This window comes from Rutilus rutilus (assembly GCF_951802725.1).
Source record: "Rutilus rutilus genome assembly, chromosome: 9".
In the NCBI taxonomy this organism is placed as follows: Eukaryota; Metazoa; Chordata; class Actinopteri; order Cypriniformes; family Leuciscidae; genus Rutilus; species Rutilus rutilus.
In genome coordinates, this window is record NC_140223.1 from 26,037,086 (window position 1) to 26,059,854 (window position 22,769).

At 38.2% G+C, this 22,769-nt stretch overlaps 1 protein-coding gene across 1 annotated transcript in view; it reads right to left on the reverse strand.

Moving 5' to 3' along the window:
• Positions 1-218: 218 nt before the first annotated feature.
• The window catches only part of pds5b (PDS5 cohesin associated factor B), a 46,939-nt gene continuing 24,388 nt past the window's right edge, over positions 219-22,769 (reverse strand). Inside the window, exons 9-34 of the mRNA XM_084418821.1 lie at positions 22,504-22,619; positions 22,296-22,390; positions 21,742-21,887; positions 19,298-19,449; positions 15,747-15,860; positions 15,385-15,466; positions 15,227-15,275; positions 14,961-15,100; positions 14,750-14,865; positions 14,565-14,670; positions 13,747-13,907; positions 13,341-13,464; positions 13,006-13,164; positions 11,650-11,718; positions 11,263-11,399; positions 10,152-10,275; positions 9,113-9,317; positions 7,096-7,210; positions 6,432-6,564; positions 6,069-6,188; positions 5,547-5,609; positions 5,320-5,462; positions 3,729-4,196; positions 1,636-1,734; positions 1,437-1,545; positions 219-1,029 (exon numbers count right to left, since the gene is read on the reverse strand). Of these exons, the coding sequence (XP_084274947.1) occupies positions 994-1,029; positions 1,437-1,545; positions 1,636-1,734; positions 3,729-4,196; positions 5,320-5,462; positions 5,547-5,609; positions 6,069-6,188; positions 6,432-6,564; positions 7,096-7,210; positions 9,113-9,317; positions 10,152-10,275; positions 11,263-11,399; positions 11,650-11,718; positions 13,006-13,164; positions 13,341-13,464; positions 13,747-13,907; positions 14,565-14,670; positions 14,750-14,865; positions 14,961-15,100; positions 15,227-15,275; positions 15,385-15,466; positions 15,747-15,860; positions 19,298-19,449; positions 21,742-21,887; positions 22,296-22,390; positions 22,504-22,619 (3,381 nt within the window). The 3' untranslated portion in view covers positions 219-993. The remainder of the gene's footprint in view (positions 1,030-1,436; positions 1,546-1,635; positions 1,735-3,728; positions 4,197-5,319; positions 5,463-5,546; positions 5,610-6,068; positions 6,189-6,431; positions 6,565-7,095; positions 7,211-9,112; positions 9,318-10,151; positions 10,276-11,262; positions 11,400-11,649; positions 11,719-13,005; positions 13,165-13,340; positions 13,465-13,746; positions 13,908-14,564; positions 14,671-14,749; positions 14,866-14,960; positions 15,101-15,226; positions 15,276-15,384; positions 15,467-15,746; positions 15,861-19,297; positions 19,450-21,741; positions 21,888-22,295; positions 22,391-22,503; positions 22,620-22,769) is intronic.

Here is a 22,769-nt window from a genome sequence, read left to right on the forward strand (position 1 = left end):
AGTACTCCAAGGAAAAAATTATAACTATATATTTACCAGATCATATTTTACTAAATATACTTGAAAAAAATGTATATTGAAAATATATAGCCATTGTATTTTAGAAAGATGATTCCACAAAAGGGACTCATAATATTTTGAGGTCAGTGGCATACAAGTTTTTAAAAGCCCTGCCTAAATGAACACCACATTACCAATAAACAAACACGCAAGTTATTTATACAGAATATTTTATTGGTTCAGCAGACTGAAAAACTGATTTTGGTGGTGGGGGAAGAATCTTCAATTGTTTCCCAACACGGCCAATATTAAAACCAATGCTCTGTACCATCTCCTCCCTGTTTCAAACACTGATAAAATCAATACTGGGCTGTAAAATGTAACAAATACATGAATTTAACATCAGACCAGTGTTTCTTTTATCTGCAGAGGCACATTTGCACATGCACAACCATATGCACACAAGAATTACACAAATGAGTAGGGTTAAAAAAAGGAAAGGATAAAATGACGAACAAATAATAAAAAAAGGGACCTACAAAATGGTTATTCGTGTAGCACAGTACAGAATGATATACAGAAGACACACAGGACACTTACAGTACTGCTAAAAGTTGTTCAGATTTTTTTTTCCTTTACTTGGACAGATCAGCTGGTGCAATATATTTAAAGCTGGAGGTAAAAGCTATACAAGTTGCCTCCCTAACCTTGGGTGGGTTGGTGGGGGGGGAGGGAGTAAGAGCCCAAAAACTATTTACACTTTCTCATAAGATTAAGATCACATGGTCGGCACACATAACAATGGAAAACGAACCACAAGGCATGGTGGATAGGTGGGGCAGAAGCATACGGCAGAAAAAGACGGCAAAATACAGCTGAAGCAAATGCATGGCTCCAAAGTCCAAACTTTCCACAAGTTCACTCCTCTTTTTGGGACTTTTTCCTTAAGTATAACAATCTCCAATCAATCTTGTGTTTTGTGTCTGTAAGCACTCATCTTCTGTCCCTTCTTCCAACCTTCCGTCGCACCTATAAAACATGTCATTAGTACATATTCTCAACAGTTTCAATGTTTCTGAACAATGAATTCCCATGACATTTATGATCATTCATGATTACTAGAACACACATATCTGGAGCATATTTCTACATGGAAATAATAGAGTTAAATAGTTATACATTTCAAGATTTCTGACCAATGAATTTTATTAAAATTTTCATACAGATTTCTGGAGTGGATTTCTATGCGGAATTTATATATTTAAACAATTATTACATTTCTGGTACGAATCTCCAGTCTTCCTAAGAAGATCATCCGAAGTGTTTTAAGGATAGACTTTAAGATGTTTATCTTCCTTGCCTAGATACCAAAATGTTTTTAAATCAGCTAATTGGGCTTTCCATGACTGTGGGAATTCAAGCGAAAGGAAACTCACTTTAGGTGAGTCCATTGACTCATCCTCTTCCTCTTCACTCTGTTGGGCTGTGTCCATCTCCTCTTCAGACTCCTCTTCCTGGTTGGCGGCAGCTTTTGATCTCCCACCACTGAAACAGATTATATGAGTCGAATGAAAACCATGAAACAGACCTAGCCACACATGTAGACTGAGCTTTTAGCAACATGGGTCTGTGTACCTGGCTTTCCTAGCTGCTGTCTGTGACTTTGGAGGTCTTCCTCTCCTTTTCTGAGGTGTGGATTCCACAGAATCGCTGGCGGCCTCTGATACCTCCGCTCTGCGAAAAAAAAAAAAAACATTTTAAACACCATGTGTTAAAAAAGGGTTTGTGGGTATTCAGGAAGTTCCAGTAGCAGTTTTTTCTACATTATCCATAGTACAGACTCAATTTGGTATGCAGTTCATGAATGTTATTTAGGACTTATTTAGGACACTGGCAGGGTGAGTTAATGCAAATATCTAATCAGAAAATCACACGGCAGCAAATCAATGCATTTAGGCGTGTAGATGGTCAAGACGATCTGCTGAAGTTCAAACTGAGCCTCAGAATGAGGAGGAAATGTGATTTAAGTGACTTTAAAAGTGGCATTGTTGCTGGTGCCAGACAGGTATTTCAGAAACTGCTGATCCACTAGGATTTTCACGCACAACCATCTCTAGGGTTTGCAGAGAATGGTCAGAAAAAGAGAAAATGTCCAGTGAGCAGCAGTGTGTGAAAATGCCTTGTTGATGCCAGAGGTCAGAGGAGAATGGCTAGATTGGTTCGAGCTGATAGAAAAGAAACAGTAACTCAAATAAGCAATCGTTACAACCGAGCCGAGGTCTGCAGAAGACTCCTGTCAGCTGAGAACAGGAAACTGAGGCTACAATTCACATGCAGCCCACCAAAATTGGACAATAGAAGATTGAAAAAAAACATTGCCTGGTCTAATTAGTCTCAATTTTAAGCTAGGTGTACCTAATAATGTGGCCACACACATACATATACATATACACGTATGCGTTTATGGATATATACACATATATAAACACACTTCAGCCTGTGCAACATTGAAATAAATATCAGTAAATAATGGTAACCTAAATAATATAAGAAAGTTGAATAAATAAATAAATACATTTGTTTTATATTTCCCCACAAAGATAAACGCGTCATCATAAATAGCACTCTGAGAGAGATTTGGGACACGAGCAGGACAGATACCATCTCTTGTCTAATATCTTCATGTCTTCATGTCTTAAGACTCCATTTTTCTTCATTCTCCCGAAGTTCCAAAGCAAATGACACTTGTTGTAAAAGGTATGAAGAGTTAATTTTATCTTCCGCAGGTGAGAGACATTTAAGCTATAGCCTATTTGATGTGCTGCCAGAGAAAGCAAAACTAAATTACAGGGGTGTGATATGTGCTACACAAATAAACTTGATGTGCCTTACCAAACAAGCACAAACTGTTAAATAGAATTTGATGTACAAGTAAAGGCCCGTTCACACCAAGAGCAATAAATATAAAGATAACTATATTAGCGTCCACACCGGCGGATGATATTGTTCTGTTTATTCTAAGAGTGTGCTGGTCTGTCACTTCCTCGAGCTTGTTACAGCAGGATGGATTCTGAATGGCTGTCAATGTTTTTATCATTCATCAGCTGGGTAAAATCGTTCTGAAAGTAATTTCAACGATATCGTTTCTCTGTGCCATTATCGTTATAGATGTGGTGTGAACTCTGCTATTCTTTAATACTGAGAATGATTTTTAGAACTATATCTTAATCGTTATCGTTCTTGGTGTGAACGGGCCTTAAAAATGTATCTGTCCTACAGCGTTTTTCTACTTGAAATTCGTGGAAAATTGCCAGATCGCAAAACAGAATACAAAGCCGACAAATGCCTTAAATGTATGGGCTCATGTCCTCTCTCATTCAGCACGAATCCAAATGTTTCCATGGTCGTAACCTCTACTTTCTTTTGTAAACAAAGCTTTGTGCTTCCTTCGTGTTGTAATATTCACGTAAAACAGTATTAACATACAAAAAAAGGTGTTCTGTCGTACCATCGCTAGTTGCTTTGCACCATTCATGGAGCAAGCAATAAAAACTTCCAATATTAGGTTGAAGTCTATATAAACCTTCAAGTCTCATCAAAATTCTTCATGTCTTCTCCCGATGTTTCAAAGCCACTGACACTTGATTGTCATATACAGTATATATGATAAATGATAATAATAATAATAAGATGATGAAGAACAGACGTGCATACAGGCAGCCACTCACCTTGGTTTCCGTCCTCGTCTGCCTTTGGGCTTCACCTCCATATTCTCACTGCCTGCGTCATCCTCTTCCTCCTCCTCTTCCTCTTGCTGCTCTTCCTCATTCTCCTCATCTACAGGTGGAGCAGCCTTCCTGCGACCCCTCCTGCCCTTGCTGGGTGTCTCGTCCTTTGCGGCTGCTGATTTGGGCGGCCGTCCTCGCCGCCCCTTCTTGGGTGGGCTGTTCTGTTCGTCTTCGGTCTCCATGGTCGGCTCTGCCATGCTGCTGTCCTCGCCCCACTGGTCCTCAGCATCATCAGTGCTCGTGTTGGCTGCTTTCTTCCGGCCCCGCTTGGGTTTGGACTCCTGGCCCTTGTCGTCTTGGCTGGCTGCTGCGCCTCGCTTGCGCCCCCTGCTGGGCTTTTCTGTCTCAGACGGGCTCTTCATTGAAATGTCTTCATTCTCACTGTGGTCCACTTCAGCCGAGTCCAGTCTGGGGTGAGAAAAGAAATGCACATGCAGTGCGAGACAAGTTAATCTTTGATTTTTTTAAATTATAAATCTCGTTAAAGGACATGAAGCTACTAATTGAAGAATGTGAAGAAACCAATAATAAAAGACTCCAAGAATGACAAACTTCAAGGCATTTCTCATCAGTTAGTCTTGGTCACATTATAAAGACAGCTGTGAGTTTGGCCATTGTAAATCTAAAGGGATGGCATGAGTCATCTCAATGCCATTGAACAGTACATCCCCAGAGTGCTCTTTCAGTGTAGCACAGGTAAAAGGAAACAGCAATTATTGTGCCTTCGTGACGCAGACACATAAAATACTCCATTCAACAGAATCTCAATGACACCTATTCAATAACCCAGTGACTTGGAGACAGCCACCGCACACCTACCTTTCTTGCTTTCACTCGTGTGGATGCTGAAAGGTGGTATGATTACAAATCACTGTGACCTCAATAGAGCTTGTTTAGTCCACAGCAGGATGTTAATACCACAGCCAGACTTTGCAGTATGACAATTTGTGTTAATAACATAAAATGGATTCAGATGAGGTTTGAGATCAAACTGCAGACAGCACAGTGTTTACAACAATATTACAGTTTTAAGAGAGGGAGTGTGTCAAATGTTATTTATAACGCTTGTGTATTTATGCACACCACCATTGGTTTTACAGGACATCTGGATCAAATTTATGCTACTGAACAGATCATGCAACAAATATGTAGTTTTTAGGGATGTGCTAAACTACATATTTTCAAAATCGCCAGTTAGATGGGTTGTTTCTTGCATTCAGAGCATGAAGAGCAAAAGCTATCTCTAGCCATATGGTGTTTTCCCCTACAACCTATAGTGAGGTCAGATTACAAACAAACTGCTTTTATATGGGTTGTTAATTAATGCATGCAAATATAAACTGGAGAATCGTTTTTTGAATTGCTTCATCAAAAACAACACACTGAAAAAAACGAACTTGATGAATGAGAACGAATGAGACTTCCCATCTCTAGTAGAAAGGACGATCTTTCGTAATCCCGAGTGCTGCCTTGCCTTCCTCCTCAACACAAACACAATTAGCTCACATGTATGCGTGTTTGTGACACTAACCGTCCTTTACTGCGGCCGGGGGAGCTGGGGTTGGAGTTGCTGCTGGCATTGCTGATGGTCTCCATTCGTGAGAGTTTGGTCTGCAGTTTTCCTGTGGCGGACAGAGGCTTGTTCACGGCGCCCAGCACGTTTGCTGCCTTAGGCTGCGGAGAGACTCAGGCAGTCAATTTCACAGTCCTATTGGACTGAAGAAGGTTAAACCCACAGAATAGAAGGCAAATATGTACCTTTCCTGGGGTGAAGAACGACTTCATCTCAGGAGGCAGATAGTTTTTTGTGTTACTGAAATTCTGAAAGGCAGCGAGGACATTGAAAGATATCGTGAATGAGTGGGAGAAAAATCATTTTGAACAGACATTTTTTTTAAACTGATTTAAAGTTTTTACCAGCAGCAGGTCTTCCACACTTGCTAACCAATCAACATTTCTATGACTTCTGACTAGATAAAGATGTTAAGCTTTTTTTTTCGAGACGCAAAAAAAGCTCAACAAGAACATTTATATACAGTACAGACGTTTCAATTACTAAGATTTCATACATTTCTGTGACTTTTCCACTCCAGGGCAGAAACGTGTATTGTTTATTGGAGATATGGGTTTAAATCCAGTCTGACTCTCTCTACATCCACTTTCCTAGCAAAAAAAAAGTTCCCATAATCCCCAAAATTTGTATATATATAAAAAAAAATGCCCTAGTATTTCTACAACTAAGTCCTGCAGCAGTTCAACAGAAAGGCAGCAGTTAAGCACCTTGTCCGGTTGTGTGAAGTAGCGTGCAGGCAGTACAGGATCTTTAGGCGACTCGAGACTGTATGTGGTGCTCTTGGAGATGACGATGTTCATGGCTACATCACACACTGTGTACAGTTTCTGGAGAGGAGAAAGAGATAGTAGAGAGATAACTGAGGACAGTGTAAATAAAACCATTTATATAGGCATGAGCGATATAACGGTATAAAATATTTAGAATGACTAAAAGACATTTACAAGTTTTGTTAGTACTTCATAAATGTCCAGTTCTGAAAATCATTTACATTTCTAAGGTTTTCCCAGTTAGAACAACTTTTGAATAGCCACATGAAAAAAGCAAAGCATCCTTCAAACAAGACGGACCTCATTAATCTTGGGATCATCCGGACACTGTCCATCTTTTGTCTGTTTTATGTTTTCCACCATTTTCCTGATAAACGCATGGCTGTTGTTTTCATTTTTGGCCATTAGGATTTCCAAAACAAACCATAAAGCCCTGAAGGGAAAGAGAAGATGAGAGAGAGAGAGAGAGAGAGAGAGAGAGAGAGAGAGAGAGAGAGAGAGAGAGAGAGAGAGAGAGAGAGAGAGAGAGAGAGAGAGAGAGAGAGAGAGAGAGAGAGAGAGAGAGAGAGAGAGAGAGAGAGAGAGAGAGAGAGAGAGAAAGAGAGAGAGAGAGAGAGAGAGAGAGAGAGAGAGAGAGAGAAAGAGAGAGAGAGAGAAAGAGAGAGAGAGAGAGAGAGAGAGAGAAAGAGAGAAGAGAGAGAGAGAGAGAGAGAGAGAGAGACAGAGACAGAGAGAGAGAGAGGGGAAGGGAAGGGAGAGAGAAACATCATTTTCAAGATTAAAGGCAGATGGCAACTCTGGAACACCATTTATCAGTGTTTTCGGCAGCCAGCCAAACATCTAACAAGCTGCACATATTGGTAACAAACATCTCATTCAAAGCTTGAAATGACAACCTAATGAAGAGATAAACGTTCTCAGATTAAAGATGGAAGAGAAGCCGGTGGAGCTCGTGTGGACTCACTCTTTGATGTCTTTGAGCTGCTCAATGTCCTGGACTTTCACGTAGTCTGGGTCATGGACCAAAAGGTGAATTGCATATGGCACCACATATTCCGGCAGGAGTGATATCAGCTTCTCTGCAGTACACACACACACACACACACGTGAGTATTATAAAATCCTGGGCATTTTCCAGGTCCCACAATATTTTACAATAGCATGGGTTTGTACTCTGGTTCATGAATATGAATTACAATTGGAAAAGGTTCACATTCTCAAAGGGTCTGAAACTAACAAATTAAAACAAAATGCTGACATGCAATGAATTCATTCCAAAAGCAACAGATGAAGAAACCAACACGACGGACTGGAAAATCCACCCGACAAGACAGACATAACTACAGAGTCTTCTGCATAATGACCCTGGTGAACAGTTCAGCAGAGCATCTCAAGATTCCAGTGTGCTGGACGCATGAATATTAACTAATAAAGATCACTAGCACACAAACACACCACATGTGTGTGCCTCTTTAATAAGGAATTTGATTCTGCTTCTGATTCCGGAATGATTCTTTTAGCTTTTAAAAGCGCCCTCACCCTCACCTCAAATAACCGTTCATAGCTAAAAACCGATGGATTCACTGCAATTCTCTTTGGAAGGACTGTGGAAAGGCAATTTTTACATTAATTATTAATAACTGATGTTGCTGAAAAGATTAAGATGCACTGAGAATAAATTTGGAATGGCATTGTGACCTGAATCGTGAGGTGCCTAAAGATTTCCAACCTTATAATACAGTACAGTAGTGGCTTAAGGCGAGACACTACAGGTGAATAGGGTAAAAAAATTTAACTAGCAGATATCACCATGAAACTTTCCCAGTTGATTACCTACATTAAGATGAGAAAAAAAATGTATTACAAGTTTTCTGTAATTTGTTTAAATATGCAAATCAGGCAATATCTAATCAAATATGCACTAATTTGCATATATTTAAAAAAACGATATCTGAGTATTGGATAAAGCCAGGTTAAAAATGATTTTTTCATTGTGTTCACATATTAGATGGGAAAAAAATTACAGAGGGATTCTACTTTTGTTATCCTGTAAATCAGAAAATACTGTCAATAGCCTTAAAAAAAATGATTTTCGCCATGTTTTTTGGAATAAAATGTTTTATAAATCAGGCTAGGAATAATATATTTACAAATCCCTCTGTAAATGTCTTCATAATATAACTAGGTACAAGTCTGGAAAGTTTGGTGTATATAGGTGCTACTGAAGTGGAGATTTCGGACTTGGAGTATGAGAGAAAAGTCATTTTGAGAAAACGGGCTTTAAAGATTTTTCATCAGCCAATGAGATTGCGCATTCAGCCCTTTTACTTTCACGATTGGTTGCTGATAGAAAGGAAATGACCATATTTGGATCCGACAGGATTGTACTGGAGAGAGAGAGCTTCCTAACTGTGCGTGTGATGACAGGCTGACGGCAGAGATCGCGGAGCAGCACGTTGTTTTAGAACGCGAACTTTTGTTGAATTTATGAGAAATCTACAGACGCAAACAGACAAAGTGTAATAAAATAAAGACCTAAATGTGAATTTCTGACTTTTTTTCAACACAAGTCTGAAAGAAGACATGTTATTGAAGACAAATATCCAAAAATCTCAAAATTGACCAGTAAAAAAAAAACGATGTTTTTGCCTGCCGTGTCTCGCCTTAAGTAATCTTTTTGTACTGATTCATTAAAAGTCTATACAACTCTATACAACTAATAAACAGCACACTTAAACCAAAAACTGTTAACTACTACTACAGAAAATCAATTAGAAATGCAGGTAGCTAAAGCTGGACAGGAATTAATCTTTTTGTACAGTTTTATTAAAATATTAGTCATTTGATCGAAAAACTGACTGACTGTGTTGTATGCTTCTTTTTATAAAAAAAAACTAAAATGAATTAATAATTGTAAATGAACCAAATAAGTGATAAGTTTCTTGATTCTAGCCTTGTCTTTAGAGCAGGATTGTCCTTACCGCTGACTGCTGCGTGCTGTTTCAGGTACTCCCTGCGCAAGTTGATGTTTTTGACCAGGCACTGACGGGCGTGCGCCCTGCGCTCCTTCACCGGGTCTTTGGCACACAACGTGAACACGGCCAGGTACTCGAGCGGCAGACGCAATCTGCACAGGCCTTTGTGCAGCTTCTGGGCGAAGGCCTGTCGCACCTGATAGCACTCGTCCTGAGAAAGACAAGAGCACTCATTAGTTCCTAATAAGTCATTTAGCTGATGCTTTTCATCAACAGTTTACAAAACACTCCAGGAACAATAACCTTGCAGCGACCTAGGGTTACGTGCCACCACCAGGTTTGCGCAACGCTGTCCATTCCTGCAGGGTTTAACCTACAACGTTTTGTTTCCAGTACAGATCAACGTGAAATCAAAATGGACCCCCAATTAATTTCTTAATACACATATCTAGACTTGCTGTGAAAGACTGATCGGTTTCTTCCTCTGAAACCGCTTTATCTTTCTTCTGATGTCACTTTTTGGCTGTCAGTTAGCAATATTATCTAACAGCCTGCATTTCCTGCTTAAGCATTGGTTTTGGTCAAACATACATTTGGTCTGGCTCCATTTTAATATGAAACGCCCACTTTTAACAATCCAATTAATTCCCACCCTGTTTTTTTCTGCTTGAACATCCAGTTGTACTCTGAAATAGTCATCCATCTTATAAAAGTAAAATGGATTGTGAATGAACATTCATACTGAGGCTACATCTGCAATAAGAGAGGCATTATTTGGAAGCTGACTTCTGATTTTAACGGTTGGTTTGCAGCCAACAGTTAAGTGACCCTTAGTGAGGCTTCCCCAAAGATATGTTTGTCATAACCTGCACATCAGATAAGACTTCAAAGCGTGGCGGGTGACCAGGAATACAGTGAATCACTAAAAAACCAACCAGCCTGTTAGTCAGAGCAGAGTAACCCATTAAAACAATGTTTTGAACCTTTTTTTTTTTTGACATTAGACCAATATGCAGTCAGATAAGGAGCCGGCGATGGGTCTTACGTTGATGACGAGGGCGCAGAGCTGGTACTGCTCCAGGGTGATGATCTCATGGTAGCACGGCTCCTGAGCGAGACGAAGAATCGCACAGCCGGCTGCTAGCCGCAGACGAGACATGTCCGGCTTCCTGTACACCCACACACAGAAAGCCAGCACATAAAATCACTCCCACATCACAACATACAAATAAAAGAATCAGTAATGTTTTGCCATGTATGCCATCATTTTCCAGCCAAAGTGTTCATGAATTTATTGTGATGTTGGAGTTTCCTATTAAAATGAAAGTATCATTTCCAGCCTTTTTGGTAAAGCACATGTAACAGACTGGGCCCCCCCCCAGTATTAGTGGGGGGGGGGGGGGGGGGGGGACTTATTTTTTGTGTGAAAAAAATTATAATTAATACATTTGTAAAAACAATACATTAAATTCTAAACAAAACCATACATTTGAACTTTTGACGATTTTATCTTACACTACTGTTCAAAACTCAGTCAGTCAGATTTTTAAATAGAAAAAAAAAAAGGTAAAAAAAAAAAAAAAAAAACCTGAAAGAAATTAATACTTTTATTCAGCAAGGATGCATTCAAGTGACAGCAAAGAAATGTATAATGTACAAACTGTTTCTATTTCAAACAAATGCTGTTTTTCTGTTCACCAAAGAATGCTGAAAAATGTATAATGTTTTCCATAAAAATATTAAGCAGCACAATTGCTTTCAACATTGATAATAAGAAAAGTTTCTTGAGCTCAAAATCAGCACATTCGAACGATTTCTGAAGGATCATGTGACACTGAAGATGGAGATGGAGAACAGTTATTTCAAATTCTAATAATTTCACTATTTTTGATCAAACAAATGCAGGCTAGGTGAGCATAAGAGCATAAGCATAAGAGCATAAGACCAAAAACAACAAAAAAATCTTACGGATCTTTACAAACTTTTGAACGGTGGTGTTCATTTGTCGGATGTAAATGCTCTGTTTTTGAGTGCTCTTAAAACCATGAAATTGACCTATATTTTTTTATTTTGCATCACAGCTCATGGTAGTCACTAGTGAAGGGTTTGGAACTATGCATTTAGGGCATGTGTGACTGACTCAAAGTGCCACTCACCCCATCTTGCCCTGCTCCGTCAGATCGCCATCGCTGCTCAAGATAGCCGTCAGCATTCTCAGAGTGGAGTTGCCAGATTTACTCTGGTTGTTCTTCACGCCGAGCAGCCACCTGACCATCAGTTTCAGACCCTGAATCTGAAACACACAAAGACAGAGGAACATTAAACTAGGATCTCCTGAGACTGCAAGTTTAGGTGTCATTTATTTAAAATATAAAGGTGAAGAAAAAACGGAAAAAAAAAACGAAAAGAAGAACCTGTCTAGCCATATCTGTTGGGAATCAATGCAATACAGGCTGAGATGTGATTTACTCTGGGAAAATGAATAATAAATGGTAAAAGACAAATCTTAGCTGAAGTTGTGATTTATTTACTGAGCGTCTCACCTTAGCCAATGTTTCAGGAGAGACTTCATCATCTGGGACCCACAGCTTGGTGGTTTTCTTGCCAGCAATCTTTGCATCAAACAGAAAATCTAGATCAGTATCAGATGCCTCAAAAACCAGAGAGTGTGGAGAACCCTTTATTGCTTGGTCTGAAAGTTTGCTAACAAGGTTACAACTAAAAATAAGCACACTGCTTGTAATAGAGGTGAGGAGACAAATGATGTGTCACACGTCTGTGTGTATTAAAGCACACGACTTGATTTAAAACTGCTGCAAAATTAAATAAATATGTGCATACAAGGTCAATCAAATGAGATCAGTAAACGGGATCTCATCTGTTTGATACATTCTGAACTTTCTAAGGCATTTACTCTCATAATTATACACTGGGTTGATTTGACCTTAAGCAAGCACACACCCATAAAATCACATTAATTAAATGAGTCTAAATTAGTTCATGCTACAGGCAAATAAACAACACATGCATATTTAATGCTGCTCTCTTGACCAGCTATGGTATTCATTATCAGCAGTGCTTCCACGAAACATGAAACTTTGGCTGATGATTCATTGTTATACAAATAATTGTGATTAACAATTTAAATGTCTAATGTTTTTGTTATTTTTTCCCCATGTTAGTTCACGTTCATACTGACCTTAAGAACAGTCATTATTTAAATTGAAGTTAGAACACACACACAAAAAGATTTCCCTTGAAGCTTTATAAACAAATATTAACATTTAATCATTTAATCATATGAATATTCTATTTATTTTTGCCATATTTTTTTCTGTAACATTTCAATCCAAAATATACTTAAATCAAAAGTACACAAACTATATTATAAATGTGTGTGTGTGAGAGTGTGTATATAGAGTGTATATTATATATATATATATATATATATATATATATATATATATATATATATATATATAATGTAATATTTATTATTGGCATTATGATATTGGAATATATTGTTTTTAATATTGGAATATTCTACATTGGAAAAGTAATATATCCAAGTCAAAAATATATTTACTATAATTTATTTACTTTTAATTTATATCACATATATTCTATTTTTATAATTTATGGATGGCCAGAAAATACACAATGTTTATTTACAAAAAAGAACTTTGGGTTCACAATGTATGTTACAGTGAAGCAATCCAGAGGCGTTTATACATCAAGTTTCTGAGTTCATTTTGAGTCCTCGCATTCTGCACTACTTCACCAGAAGTGGAGATATAAAAATGTGCATTTCTATGCAGTGCATCACACTGATTGCCGTGTCCTCTCATCAAAATTCAGGCTTTAATGCGGAAACAGTAATGAGCAGTGCAGTAATTTACCCGGTCGTTCATTAGCAGGTCTTTAACGATGAAATTGGCCACTAAAGATTTGAGCGGAGCTGCAAACTGTTCCGGGGCCAGCATGGCCAGGTGTCCCAGTGTTGTTAAAGGGGTGATGAGCTGTTCCATGTTGTCTGTGTCTAGACTCTTATACAGAGGCTGTGGCAGATAGAATTGGTTAGAATGTCAGGCATCCAGGTAAAATTTTAAAGTGAACATGTGAAGGCCTCGGTCACATTAGCCAAAAAGGAAAGTCATTTCAGAGGAACAGCAAAATTACAAAAACATTATTCCAGATATATTTTAGACACCAAGACTGTTCTTCACAATCTTACCTCAAATATCTGTGCAAAGTGTGTATCTCTGTTGGAGAACATGGCATGGATACAGTGGATGGCATATTTGGCCTGGCGAGGAGGACCCTTCTTTGCTTTCTGCTGCAGTACTGGTAACAGGACTCTAGGGGGCAAAAAGAAGTAAAACAGGCAGAAGTGAATGGCAACATCCACTTTATGGATGACTGCACAGCACAATAGAAAATGGTTTTCCAATTTCAAGTGGCAGAGCATCTCAGAAATCACAAAATGAGAAATGGTCTTCAATAAATATAGAGTATGATTAAAACGTTTGAAGTGGTGGAACAATTCGAGCAGCATCACTCCTCTAGAACGAAAGCCCAGATGTGCTCTTTCTGAACAGCCCGTGGGGTCCATGAGGTCCATGAGACAGACTCAAACTTACGATTTGATGTGTGGGAAGCTCTCCTCCAGTTTGTTGCCAGTGTTTTTGAAGATCTGCAGTGCGGCCTCTGCAACCTTTTCATCGTCCATCTTCAGACAGCCCAGCAAAGACTCGAAGGTTTCGGCAGAGTGAAACGACACAGGGTGGGTGAAGGACAGGACCTGAGGGGCGTAAAGACACTTCAGTACACCAATGAACACATACCAACAAAATAATAATAAAAAGAGTTTACATTCTATTAAAATGTGTATATTAAAGGCTGAGTGATATTGTCTGCTGGCATTTTATTGGGCCGTTAAGATTTCTAAAGATGGTCTGTTTCTCATTTAAAATACAGTAGTATTGGCAAGTTTGACTCGGTACATGAATAGGTGAATCAAGTTTTAATCAATTCATTGAAACAGTTTGCATATATTCATGGTAATGTTACCAGATGTTTCATAGTGATTTAATATTATGTAACATCTGAATCAAACAGTAACTGTTTGGTTAAATTAATGGTTCATCTGAATCGGAGGAATAAAATGAAATAATAAAATAGAATACAATAAAATAAAAATAAAACAGTAAAAAAAATTAATAAAATGTACCCTTAAATTCAATGTAAATCGCTTTGGATAAAGAAGACACCAAATGGAAAAAAAAAGAAAAAAAAGAAAAGAAATAAACCCAGTAGCTATACTGGAGCAACAAACTAACGAAAAAATTCTGACTTAATCCAGATATTGACATGCATGTATGTTTCTGTGCTAATGGGATTTAACAGCAGCACGGACACAGTCCAATGCGGTAATGGGTCTAAGTAGAGGTTTATTTACTTTCAGAAGCTCCAGGCCGGCTCTGATCGCTTGCTCAGTCGGGACTCCCTCATCTTCATCATCAGCAGTTCCTTCTATAGATTTGTTCACTTGTTTGATAAGTGCACTGCAGAAAGAGAGGAAGCAGTGAGACAGTGCACAAATGATGGTACATTTATTCCCGGTATTTAAAAGTCTTAATGTACCTGATAGACTCTGTGTCGATATGAACGGGTGCTATCCTCTCCAATAAAAACTTCACCATCTCTAGGAAAGGGTTGCTGGGCTGTTTGGGGCTGCCCAGTTTTTTGGTGATTTCTTTCTGTGGAGTGCAAACCCAGCCACAAACTGAGACAACTTAAACTACAAAAGGTAAAAAACTGATTTTTCTGCAAGGTGAAGAAATACGGTTCTTACCACGCAGACCTCGGCCTGCTTACACGAGCAGGATGGGCTCACGAGAGTCTCCAGCTGCTTTCTGATCTTCTCGTCCTCCTCAAGAACCTGAGCGAGCTTCTTCACAAAGTCCTGCGTCTTCCCCGGGTCTGGCAGGTTTTCTTTAACACAGGAGATGGAGATGGAGAGATGTTTCCCCCTCAGTGAATGTTTTTCTTACACAAAAAGCTGATTGTATTTGACAGGAGATTAATCTAACAGCACTGCAGAGAACAAACACGACTTACTTGTGATAACCATGACCTTTGAGAACACGGCCTTGTTGTAAGAGTCAGACTGGGGGGGATAAAGGAATTCAAGAATGTTCAACCAGGAGTACAACATGTAATATAGAGGAATCAGAAAAGCTATAACCAAAACCAAACAACTGAGAGGAAAAACCAACTTTTGGCTGTTTAACAAGATCCAGAAGATCTTTGACATGGTGTCTCAGCATGTTCTGACACTTCCACATTTCATTCAGAGCTCTATAGGAGAGATAGACCACAACAACCACAATCAACATTCCATGTCTGCAAATACATCTTCATAAACTCTTTTCAGACCCACAAGCACCTTGTAAAATCCTATTTTCCATTAAAAACATCATGAAACAATTTTACTTCCATAACATGATGCATTTCTAAATTAAACAATATTTAACAGAATGGGGCTTTTTGTTTGCAGGTTGCATGGTCCAAAATCATCTACTCAATTTCTGCACAAGCAGATGTTTTAGATGAATAAAACAAGAATTACTGCACCTACTTGACAGCATTTCCATCCAATGTGGCGTACAAGTAATATAGGCACTTCATTCGCTCTGTAGTCTCTAGATTGTGAGGCACGAGATATTGGGCGAAGATCCTCTCCACAAGCAACCTAGCGAAAAAAATCAAGTCAGATTGAATCTCTTATATATCTCTCATTTTTTAATTTACATTCTTTTGAGATTGCATATTGTTTTCTTTGACATGTCATTACCCAAATTTAACTGAGCTTAGACAGCATTCAAGTGAGCTCAAATCTCAAATTGATGACCCAATCATAAAATGAAATTGCATTTGCACACAGTTGTCATCGCATGCTTTAATAATGCAATAACATTATAAACCAGCTCATCAGTGAGGAGTTCAAATGGGTAATCTGAACAAGCTGCATGCAACACGCCATGAAAGCTTGAAAATGAAAAGTACTTTGGTTGCAGAGCACAAAAAAACATCAACAAGGTCAGAAATGATTACAAGACGGGATAAGGAATCATGTTTCAAACAATGACCGCAAATTAACTCAGCATGTGCATTTAAATTTGAAAAGAAGTGAAACAAGTTGTGAGCCTGAACTGCGAGACCATCTCTGCATTTCATCCTGTGGCTCCATTCTTGGGTTTAAAGTGAAGAGAATCTGTGGTCATCTTTGGTGGATCTTTGCAGCCGATACAGACTACTGATTTCTTGTCATCATGATCAGCCAATACCGATAATTCAAGCTTTATATAAGTGACTTGTAAGCTCTCTGTTGACTAGCACAATGAAGGCATTTTTAATGATTTCATGTCTTATTCAGCAAAGACATGTTAAATTGATCAAAATGAAAAAAGAAAAAAAAAATGAAAAAAAAAAAGTTATTTTGCTGGTCTAAATGCTGTTGTTTTCCATTCATCAAAGAATTCAGAATGTATTATTGTTTCCACAAAAAGGTAACGCTTTAGTTAAGGGTCCAATTCTCACCATTAACTAGGTGGTTATTAACATGCATATTACTAGGATATTGGCTGTTTATTAGTACTTTTAAAGCACATATTAATGCCTTTTTCTGCAAGACCATATTCTACATCCCATAATCCTACCCAATCCCTAAACTTAACAACTACCTTACTAGCTATTAATATGCAGTAATTAGGAGTTTGAGGCAAAAGTTGTAGTTAATAGTTATAGTGAGAATTGGATCCTAAACTAACGTGTGAACAATGAAAATATTAAGAATATTCATACATTCATTCAAACACTCATAATAATGTTTCTTGAGCACTGTGGGATTACAAATTTAAGAATCTGTTTAACATCTGCTGATTTTATGTCCTTACATAACATAACATGAAAAACTAGGGTAGAGTACCTTGAATTTAGCATTTAAGGTCATCAGTCTGGTGCTTTGTCTCCATTTCTAAGCACTGCCTCCTACAATCTATATAAACTACAATGTACACTGCCTTAGTTAGACTTGATGACTGCAGCTACCGACAGCTCGTCTTCTCAATAAAGAATCCTGCTGAAAATTCAACCAAGTCTCCTGGACTTCGCTTTGAGTTTCCTACAGCACCAAATCAGCATATTAGAATGATTTCTGAAGGATCGAGTGATACTGACAACATTACTGGACTGTATTTTTGTATAAATGTAGCATTGGTGAGCACAAGACACTTCTCAAAAACACTTCAAAAATCTTACCAACGCCACATCTTCAAGATATAGATAAATAGCTGGTTAACCTAGATCAAGTTTGCAAGTATGATTTTCTTGAACGAGAATTCTCTTTGAACAATTATTTTGAATGGTATGGAAATAAAATCAATATGCCCTTATTTTTCAGCAAAAGAGTTTATGAATATAGCTACCATAGTAATATTATCTGTATAATTTTTAGCCATCACTGCAAATTAAAAATCTAATAATTTAACTGCTGTAACAATTTTACCAACTATAATTAAAACCCTTTATAAAAAGACAATGCATTAAAATGTGTAAAATATTCACATAACCCACAATGTGCAATATAACAGCTTTATAATGCATTATATAAACAGGCACCAAGCAATGCGTTACTGAATCTGTGTTAGCAAGTGTCTGTCTGGTGACATCACTATTCTTTCTTTATAACTGGCCTTGACTTCAGCTCTGCAGAATCACTCAACACAGGTTCAAGCTGAGGATTTTCACAGTCCTCTTGTTTTTAGCCAAAGCACACAGACGCTCAGAGGTCATTTTTCTATGTTCTCATCTGAGAAACATGCCCACTGGCTGTCAATGAATCTAAAAGTCGCTTTAAAAACATGACTGGATTTTTAATGTCGAGGACGTGCCACGGCATCAGTACCGTCGAAGAGGTTTCTCTGTAAACTGCACCGTCTCAAAGCCTCTGTCCACCAGTGGTCCTTAAATTCCAACAACTTGCAAAATATCTTATAAAGTTAAATTACCCATCAGAGCTCCTTCATACAGGAGATCCAGCTTTATAACAAGCTCTTACTGTAGACTTGCTGCGGTAGTCGGTATTAGTAACCAGTGTTACAAGGTGGTCGGCCATACACGATTACATTACTTGGCCACTGTGGCACCGCCCCCACTGTCTTTTTGCTTTTTTATAGAAATAAAAACCATTTAGTTCAGTTGTATAACAGACACTACAATTTTAAACTGAAAGCGCCTGCTCTGCTCCATACAGTACGAACTGAAGAGTCAGATTTAACTTATGTGACGAGAGTAAGGAGAGATGACTGACAGGACAATGGTGGAAGATTTGGTGCGCAACATATCCTGACCAGCATTGACTAATATCCTGTAAAATGTGTGGTCAGTAGTACCGCCAATCCCTATACACAGAGTATGCGTGACCGCAAATTCAATAGTGAAAGTGAAAAGCGAGTGCGCATTCAAAACACCCCCTCCCACCCACCCCATATATATATATATATATATATATATATTAACAAACTTCATGGCACATTCAAAGCCTGTCAGAAACCAGCACTCTTTTTCAATAGAATCTAAAACCAACACCGAAAAAGCAGCATTTATGAAATTGCAACTTCAGAAAAATGTGTCAATGTTTTGGTCCTACACAAACTTTCTGAGACAAAAAAGTTCAAGCGTAATTTCAGGTTCCGAAGCACATTTAAATATTTGATGCTAAAACTCCCAGTTTAGAGAGCCTAGGGCCATCGCAAAGACAGGTATGATATCTCAGGACACCCATTCAGAGATATCCGTCAAGTGTGCATGAGTGCGAGCACGAACATCAAGTTTCTGGCTGCAGTTCACTTATCGGTAACCGGTATCTTTAATAACAAGGGTTTCTGAATTCTACATATAGCCCCTTTAAGATTTGGGCTATTTAAATAAGCATTGAAAACATTTCAACAGTCAAAATTTTCAATCAAAATCTGAGTCAATTACTTAGAGCAACAAACTATGACTTATTTGCCAAGTACTGAATGGAAGCAGCATTCACCATTGACATAATATATAAACCACTTGAATTTAAAATAGCCATGGACATCATACTAATATTAAAAAGACCTCCTGCTAATCTTTACTCACCGGTCGTCGATGCTGTTCTGGTAGTAAATGTGGAGCAGTTTGTCTTTGATCCAGGAGATCTGCTTGGCTGCCTCTTTGCCGGCCTCCGCCTGTAACGCGTACTTCTTATAGATCTGAGCCAGGCCCATCATAGCCTCCTTACGGACCCGCCACTGCAAGATAACACACAACAAGAAACTCTACTCAGTGAGATTATTCTACTCCCGTGTAAAAATCATACCCTTAGAGCCAGCAGCAATAAAAACACCTTGGTCAGCAGCCCATTTAAGTCAGAAAATATATTTTACAGGGACAAGATGTTATTGTTTTTTATGCATAAAAAAAAATAACTTTACATTTGATCTGAAGCACAAAGTTTCATTATCAGTAGACTGTGCACTTAACTTTTATAAGAGAATGAACTACTCATCCAGTAACGCACTGCAAGTGATGTAATCAAATGAGCCATAACAATACAATATAAAACAAGAATGAATAGTGAATAAATAGTTAAAAAAATTAAAGGGGTCATATAATGATACATGCACTTTTACAAGTTGATTGTACTGAAATGTGTTGTCAGTGCCTGTACACAACCATCATAAAATGATTTTTAATCTTCTTATACGTTTTCCCCTCTCTCAAATCAAGCCGTTCGACGTCACAAAATCGACGCCCCTCCTACGATTGTTGACTGACAGCAGTGTTTCAACACAGACCCGCCCTCGCTCGTGAGCGAGCTGTCAATCATAGTCGCGCGGTCATTGTTGATACGCTGGAGCACTGTCTATGAGCAGAATAGCGTCTAACCGATTGTGGCGTTCTGTTCTTGGGTGTAACAGAGCCGTTAAATATGATAACTATGTTTGTGTATTAACACATTAATGATAATGCGCTTTTGCTCACCCCGCCCCTCTGTTCTGTGGGCGTTTTGCCACAACAACACACGTGGAGTGTTGCCTTGACAACAGTTGTCATATTATCATATTATTATCATTTATAATATTTTTCAACGGCTCTGGGGTGCAATAATGAACACATCAGTCATTTTAATGTTTCTAAATCCGAACCGCTGAAGACGCAGTGGCTGAGTTTTGTTTTCGAAGGGAATATTCCCCACGATCAACGTCAATGCTTTCATGTTTGCGCGAATCATTTCACACACCAGACTGCTTTACAAACGAGGGTCAGTAACGTTATAAAGCTGGTTTTGCTAAGAAGCTGCTCCTGAAAAAAGGATCGGTACCAACTATTCATGACACATGCACTTAAACTGCGTGCTGAAAACAGAGCTGTTTTTGACCAGGTAAAATGAGTGTTTTCTTACAATACTAATGAGAATTTTTAATTAAAGTATATTACAAACTTTTCATTTAGATCCTAAAGAATCATATTAGCTTGTACAAAAATGGCATTATATGACCCCTTTAAGGTTTGTAAAAAAAATTTTTTTTATAACAAGTCTCTTATGCTCATCAAGGTTGCATTTATTTGATCAAAAATACAATAAAACAGTATTATTGTGACCTATTAGTATTAAAATGCAGTGTTTTCTATTTTAATGTTTTTGTTTTACAAATGTAATTTATTCCTGTGATGGCAAAGCTGAATTTTCAAAATCATTACTCATTATTCAGTGTCACATGACCATTCAGAAATCATTCTGATATGGTGCTCAAAAAACATCATCATTATCATTATCATCATCATCATCGAAACATTTACTGACCCCAAACTTTCGAATCATCTGGAATTCACAAAATAATCTATAGCCAATTATGATTAACACCAGGTCTTGGTGGGCAGCTCACTACATTTTGAAACACGACTACAGTAAAACAGTAAAAACTAATACAATAAGAAAGAAATCATATTTAATCTAGCCTGTAGCCACATTTTGCCTCAGCATGAACATGTCAGAGAAATTACTGCTTTTAAGGTTTTACCAAGTCATAAAAACATCCATTTAGCTACAGCTGAATCTAAATAGCCCGATATAACCATTCCTGCATATAAAGCCACAGCTTATGTATGGCAAGCTACAGAAGCAAACAAGGTGTAATAGGATGAGATGGAAATACGCCTTGACTACTGCGGTGTCATTTGTCCAGGAACACAGGGGGCTCTTCGATTAAATTTCTCCCTGAAAGCATTTTGAAAAGGCTGAGAAATGGTTATAGTCCAATTTATATCATTCCGTCCCCTCCAGCTCGGGTGGCTAAAGGAGACTGCTGATTAAATTATAGGGAGAAGAAATGGAGTGTGTCTGGAAAGAAACAAGAAGCTAATGTATTCCAGCTCGACTCTGCCCTGAATGCGAAGATGTCAAAGTTTCTGGTTCATTTGGGGTACTAATGGGAGAAAAAGCCCTCAGATATTATGCATGAAATAAAATGACCTCAGCACTAATACAGACTGTTTAGGAGACAGCAAACAAACATGCACAAAGAGAGCGTGGCGCTTACCCGTTTATCTAGAGTCCTCTCCTTCACAAAGTTCAGCAGGTGATCGTTGACGAGAGCGAGGTCCTTTTTGGAGGCAGTCACAATGGACACAATGACGTCGTGTCGAATTGCCTCCTCTGGGTCATGTGACCTTACTTTCAAATACTCTGCAGAAGAAATAATTGCATCCACAATTTGGTTTGTGCATTCACATAATTTTCTTTGCAAATTTAACTGAAATTTTTAAATAATAAATTAACAAATACACAAACATATATTTTTTTTACATATATTTAAAAAATCATTACTAGATAGATAGATAGATAGATAGATAGATAGATAGATAGATAGATAGATAGATAGATAGATAGATAGATAGATAGATAGATAGATAGATAGATAGATAGATAGATAGATAGATAGATAGATAGATAGATAGATAGATAGATTTTTTTTTGTTATTATATTTTAATATAAACATGAATTAAAGGAGTTCCATTTCGGTTTCGTGTTGACTTTAATGCTCATTTGTGAAATAAGAGGGTTGTGAAAGTTAGTACAGGAACAGTTTGTACCAGTAAGATCTTTTGCCAGGTCTGGATGGTTCATCAAGCAATGGCTGGCAAACTTCACACATTCCAGTCGAACAGGGACGTGGATGTCATTAAACCTAAGGAAACATAGATGGCCAAAATCGTTCAGCTTCGCCTTGCTGTTGAAATGTTTTATCAGTTTGTGTAGAGAAAGAAGCAGGTAATTGGATGTGAGGTGCGTGAGCTGTACCTCCCAAGGTAGCACTGCCAAAGAGGTTTGTTCTGTGAAGCGAGCTCTGAATCTTTCGCACCAAACATCTTAGCCAGGAGCTTCACAACTTGCAGGCGTTCATCGTTATCATTGCTCTACAAAACAGACATGAGGATTTCCTGGTGATATAACTGCAGAAACAAGGCCCATGGCCATTCATTATAACACACAAAAAAAACCCCAGAATGAACCCATTTAGCCTCGTCATCATTGTGCTTTGCATCAAAACAAAAGAATAAAGGCAC